Here is a 6,020-nt window from a genome sequence, read left to right on the forward strand (position 1 = left end):
TGCAGGCTGTGCCGGGAACACTAGTGTCGCGGGGCGGCCATGCTCCAGCGGCCACCCTGACCCTTCCCCCCAGGCCCTGGGCGCCGCCCCCATCACCAGGCTGGTCTCTGCCTTCCTGCTCCCCGGGGCCCCTTAGTGGGCAGAGCACCCTGGAGGGCCTGCAGCTCCTGGGGCAGACGGACCCTTACATGGGTCGCCCAGTCCTGCCCAGCCCTGCAGCATCGAGGAAGGAACAGGCTGGGAGGTGCCCCGGCTTTGTCCTCACCCCCAGGTCGCTCAGCCACACACTGGACTGCAGCCCCTGCAGCCCTGGGTGGGTGCCCTTCAGGCCCCAGGAGGGCCTGTCCTCTTCCTGGTCAGTAGGCAGAGCTGCATGCCCGCCTCTGAGCCCGGCCCCCACCCGGAGAGCTGAGCGCTCTCGGCGCTGCAAGCAGCCCGTTAGCTGAGCATCGGGTATTGACAAGTGAAGTCATGTAACTGCACAGACTCATTTGCTAGTGGTGCCATAGTGCCTTCCAGCAGCTCATCCGTCACTCGTGCCCGCATGCGAACATCTGTGCACTCGCGCGGGGGCCTGCAGGGAGACCCGCCGCCACGGCGCCCTCCCACGCCTGGCATGTCGTTGTCCGAAAGGCAGGGCCCAGGGCCTCCGAGGGTGGGATTGTCGCTGGCCCCGGGGGAACTCCAGGTGTGCTAGTGGAGGTGGGGACACCAGCTTTTCTCGCAGCTCCCACCTCCGCCTTTTCTTTTCTCCTTCCCTGGTGGTCTTCTTCCCCGCCTTCCTCATTTCCTCTGTTCTCTGTTCATGTCTGCCTGTCTGTAGCTTTGGCCCTTTCTGTCTTCTCTCACCGCGTTTCTCTGCCCCTCTCTCCCCCATGACCTCTCCCACCGTCCCTCAGGCCTGGGCTCCTGTTCTCACGCAGGGCCAGCAGCTTCCCCCGTGAGGGGCCAGACGGAATACAGTGGGGCCTTGACTTACGAGTTTACTTCGTTCTGAGACCGAGCTCGTTAAGGAGCTCGTTAACTCAAATTACTCTATCAACTCAATGCAAAAAATAGGCCGAGACACAGCTGGTATCTCAAAAAACTCATTAGTCGGGACACTCATAAGTCAAGGCCCCACTGTACTGTGGGCCGGGCGGCTCCACGGGCTCGGGCCGGGCCACTCAGCTCTCAGCTGCACCTGGGAGCCGGCTGTGGGCCAGTCAGACTCATTGACAAAACGGGGGGCTGGGCTTGGTGCAGGCTATCGAGGGCACAGCCTGTCCCCGTGTCCAGGGGACCTGCTGCTGGGTGAGGCGCAGGACGGCCAGGCCGGCCTCCCCCGTGGCTGCTGCACGACCCACCCTCGGACCGCGGGAGCCACATGCGGCCTCCGGAGGGCAGAGCCGGGCTGAGGGAGGTCTTTGCAGAGCCTCTACAGCAGTGGTTCTCAGCCGTGGCTGCACATGAGAATCACCTGGGAATCCTTTTAAAATCCCGATTTCTGGGCCTCATCCTCCGGAAATTCTGTTTCTTTCCTAAGGGGCGAGGCCACAACATGAGTAACAAAGAAACAGAATTTCCGGAGGATGAGGCCAGAAATCAGGATTTTAACAGGATTCCCAGGTGATCTAATGTGCAGCCACGGCTGAGGACCGCTGCTCTACAATGATCAGGGCCTCCAGGTGCTGAGCTGCCGGCTCGGCCTAGTCAGTCAGTTCCAACGGGAACAGGTTTGATTCGGCAGAAACATTGGAGTAAAGCGAAGTGGCGGAGCCGGGCGATCCCAGTGGCCCCTCTGAAGCCTGTGCCGCGTGCCCGGGTTTATTTATTCCGTTTAATAAAGTGCTGCCTGGCGGTCGCAGGCGTCCCGAGCCTCCTGTGCTGATGGCGCCATCACTATGCAGCGCACGCCGCCTGAGTCACTTCCCAGCCTGGCTTGTTTTTCCAATTTATTTAATTAAAACAGATGACGGCGCCGCTGCTGCGGGGAGGTTGGGGGGAGCCCGGTTTCAGGCTGCAGCGATCGGAAGGAGCTTAGAGAAAAGTGGGCACATCGTCGCCCACGTCCCGCCCTGCGAGCGTTTACAGCAGCGTCTCCTCCCAGAGGCCTCCGCTCTCCCACGAAGGCGTCCACCAGGGCCAGAGCCCTTTTCCTGGCCACTCCTACAGGTGTTCCCTCTCGGTGGCTCTCCTGGGAGGGCACCGATCGGGCAAAGTGGAAGTCCCGTCAGTTAAAACGGAGCCGCGTACTAACGGGGCGAACAGGAAGGGAGTGGCCCTGGCCCCGGCATGTGCGGGCACACTGTGTGACGTGGGCGGGCTCTCTGTGCCCCAGGCGGGTGGCCATGCTCAGCACCCAGTGACACAGCCGCTCCGGGACCTGGGCAGAGCGAGGCTGAGGGAGGGCTTGGCAGTGGCCTCCGGGGGTGAGCCGCCGGCAACCAGGTCTCACGCGCTCCTTGTTCAGTTCTCCCGGCTTCCCAGAGGGCGCACGGTGCTCCTGCAGGCCGGGTGGTGATGCTGGCAGAGACCAGGGACCCGCTCCACGGGCGTGAGTGACTCGTGGGACCATGGGCATGGAGGCTGTCCCGGGTGCTACACGGGCACAGGTGCACATCCAGCGAGACGGGAACCCCGCTGGCCAATTCACAGCCACCTCCCGCCTGGTTCCTGTCTCCTTACGGGGACCTTGAAGAGCTTTCTTGCCAGATTTCCAGATACAATCCTGCAATGAACTGTCATTGTCCTGCTGCACCTGAGGGCCCGGGAGGCCTCCTCACGCCCACCCCCACCCCGGAATGTGCGACTGCCCACCCCCCTCGCTCCGCACCCACCTCTGCGCCGGGCGGCTCGGCGTCTGGGCTGTCTCCGGCTCGCAGAGCAGTGACGTCCTGAGTGGGTTCTTTCTGGTCAGCTGTTTCCGAGCGTCACGCCCTCCCGGTCCAGCCGCGTTGTCGCCAGCGGCGGCATCTGCTTCTCCAAGGCTCAGACGTCCTCCCGTGCAGGGGTCACGCCGCTTCCGGCCGCGGACATCGTGGGCGCTGCCGTGTCGTGGCTCCTGGGAGTCAGGCTGCAGGGAGCAGGGCACAGCTCTTTCTTCGAGATGCAGATTTTATTTTCTTTGGACATATTCCCAGAGAGGGATCGTGGGCCGTATGGCTCTCGTTCTAATTTTAGTTCCCGTCGCGGCTGCCCCGTTTGCGTTCCTCCTGCAGCGCCCCCGCTGGCACCTGTGGCCTAGGCCTTCTCCTCGGTGGCCGTGCTCCTGGCCTCCCTGTGATGGCCGTGCTGAGCGCCTCCCTGTGACGAGCGTCGCGCGGTGGCCATGCTGAGCGTCTCCCAGGTCCCAGGCCTGCGTGTGTTCTTGGGGACGTTGGGCATCTGCTCTGCTGAGTTGTAGGAGCTCCTTTAATAACCACAGGGCACGGCCCATCGAGGAGACGGCGTGCGGCTACTTCCCCCGGCCTTTCGCTCTGCGGCGGCGGCTCTGCTGTGCAGGAGTGTTGCAGTTGCCTGTGGTCCCACTTGTTTATTTTTGCTTTTGTTGCCTGTGCGCTTGGTGTCCTGTACGAGAGTCTGTGACCAGATGCAGGTCAGGGGCTTTGCCCGCGTTTCTCCTGAGAGCCTATGGTTTCTGTCTTCACTCGGGTCGATGTTTGTACAGTCGGCACCTCTGACCGGGAGACGTCCTTCCCGGGCGTGTCTTTGGCTCCTTGCCAGGGGTGGACTGCGTGGGGGGGTTATTGCTTGTCTCTTGTCCGCTTGACCAGTGCGTCTGTTTTATGCCAGCATCACACTGTTTTGACGATCATAGCTTTGCAAAGAACTTGAAGTTAGGAAGTGTGATGCCTCCAGCTTTGTTCTTCTTTCTCAGGATTACTTTGACTCTTAGGGGTCTTTTGTGGTTCTATAAGAATTTAAGAATTATTTTTTTTCTATTTCTGTCATAATTGTCATTAGAGTTTTGTTTTGTTTTGTTTGTGTTTGTTTATTTCTTTTGTTAACCCTCACCCGAGGACATTCTTCCATTAATTTATTTAATTTAACTTAACTTTTAAAATATAATTTTATTAATTTCAGAGGGGAAGGGAGTGAGAGAGAGAGAGAGAGAGAGACATCAATGATGAGAGAATCATTGATTGGCTGGCTGCCTCCTGCACGCCCTCAACTGGGGACCAAACCCACAACCTGGGCATGTGCCCTGACCGGGAATTGAACCGGGTTGATTCGTGGGCATTGAACCGTCCCCGGAATAACCCCGCGGGCTGTGGTGTCTGCGCCCTTATCGCTGGGTCCGTTTGCTAATGTTTGTTGAGGATTTCGCATGGGTGTTTACCAGGGGCTTGGGCCTGTGGTTTTCCTTTCTCGGGGCGTCCTTGTCTGCCTTGGCCGTCTGGGAGGGCTGCCTCGCACGTGGATGGGGCCGTGTCCCCTTGTTTGGTTCTGGGCGAGTGTCAGGATCGCTGTCGGCTCCTGTGAAGGTTTGGTAGGACTCACTGGAGACGCCGCCCGGTCCTGGGCCTTGCTTGGTGGGGACGGGTTTTCTTTCTGACTCAACCTCCTCGCTAGCGGTCATCTGTTCAGATTCCCATGTCACCGCGGCCCGCCTGGGCAGGCGTGTGCTTCTGGGAGTTTGCCCGGCTCCTCCGGGGCTCCAGTCGTTGGTGTGACTGTTCATAGCGTCTGTGTTTCTCCTCTTTCGTTTCTCATTTTATTTATCTGTGTCTCCCTCCTTTTTCCTCAGCTCACCTAGATCACGGTTGGTCAGTTTTGTTTATCTTTTTGAAAACCAGCTTCGTTCACTGATCTTTTCTATTCTCGTCCGTGGGTGGCCATCCGAATCAATGCTGGGGGGTGGTGGGCGGTGACAGCTACAACTCCTGCCCCCCACCCCCAGCCGAGCCCCGTCCGGTCCTTTGAGGTCACATGTGAGGATGCAGACTCGGGCCTCGGTCTCGGGTGTCCAGTGAGGCTCTCAGACGTCAGGGCACACCGCACACCCCGCAGGCTCGTGCACGCACACCTGCCGGGTCCTCCCCGGTCCCAGCTGCTGCGGCTGTGGTCACAATGTCACCCCTGCTGCTGAGGGCTGCGCTGAGCCCCAGCCAGTCAGCCCCTGAGTGCCCAGCGTGGCCTCTGAGCGTCTGGGGGCCGAGGGAGGGAGCTTTCCATGTCTGTGCACCGGGGTGGGGGGTCCTTCGCCTGGTCCCCAAGTCCTGCTGGTGGCAGTGGGCGGGGCATCAGGGCTTTCCTGGATGTTGGCCCCTCCTCCTCCGGAACCAAGGAGCGAATGCTCTCCTGCCCCCAGGACACGACCCACCTTGTCTCCCCACGATGCCTTGCAGCTGCTCCAGCACAGGCTCCCAGCTGCCCTTGGTTCCCCTCCCTCCCCAGGCGCCAGCTCTTCCCGGCTCGTCTGCGTGGGGTGGCAGAGACGGGGGCCGACTAACCGCGCTTTCTGTCTTGTCTCGAAGGCTCAGCTGTCACAAGCGCTGGAGGAGCTGGGCAACCAGAAGCAGAGAGCGGACATGGTGAGTCCAGGCCACACCCTGGGGGGCCTCTGCCAGAGGGAGGCAGGGCGGTGCCTTGACCCAGCCCAGGGCGTTCTCGTCCCCTCGTGACGTGTCCTGCAGGCCCGCGTGGGGCCCTGGCCGCCACATCCCTTCTTGTCATTAGAAATGCGGTGGGAGCAGAGGGCACGAGGTTTAGAAGCCGAGTCCTGGCTCCCAGAGACAGACTAGCTGCCTCAGAGTGAGGACTGGGGGCAGGACTGCCTCCTGCCAAGGTCATGCCCTGTCCCAGGGCCTGTGCCTTCAGCCCCGGAGCCGCCCACGCTGTCCAGGCTGAGCCAGGACCTCCCTGTAGCCTGTGGGTTCCCTGCCAGACAGGCTGCTTCTGTTGGCGGGTCTCTGCCCAGAGGACACGGGCCCCACCTCCCCGAGAGCCCAGTGGGGGCACGGGTGTGCAGGCGAGGCAGGTGTCTCCCCATCCCGGGGAGGCGGGTGAGGGGGGTCGGGGGTGGGGGCCTTGCTGCG

The 6,020-nt window shown here is 61.3% G+C and overlaps 1 protein-coding gene across 1 annotated transcript in view; it reads left to right on the forward strand.

Moving 5' to 3' along the window:
- Nucleotides 1-6,020, forward strand: part of MAD1L1 (MAD1 mitotic arrest deficient-like 1 (yeast)) — a 100,901-nt gene that overhangs the window by 2,252 nt on the left and 92,629 nt on the right. Inside the window, exon 2 of the mRNA XM_006765499.2 lies at nt 5,460-5,516. Within this exon, the coding sequence (XP_006765562.2) occupies nt 5,460-5,516 (57 nt within the window). The remainder of the gene's footprint in view (nt 1-5,459; nt 5,517-6,020) is intronic.

This window comes from Myotis davidii, unplaced genomic scaffold (assembly GCF_000327345.1).
Source record: "Myotis davidii unplaced genomic scaffold, ASM32734v1 scaffold399, whole genome shotgun sequence".
In the NCBI taxonomy this organism is placed as follows: domain Eukaryota; kingdom Metazoa; phylum Chordata; class Mammalia; order Chiroptera; family Vespertilionidae; genus Myotis; species Myotis davidii.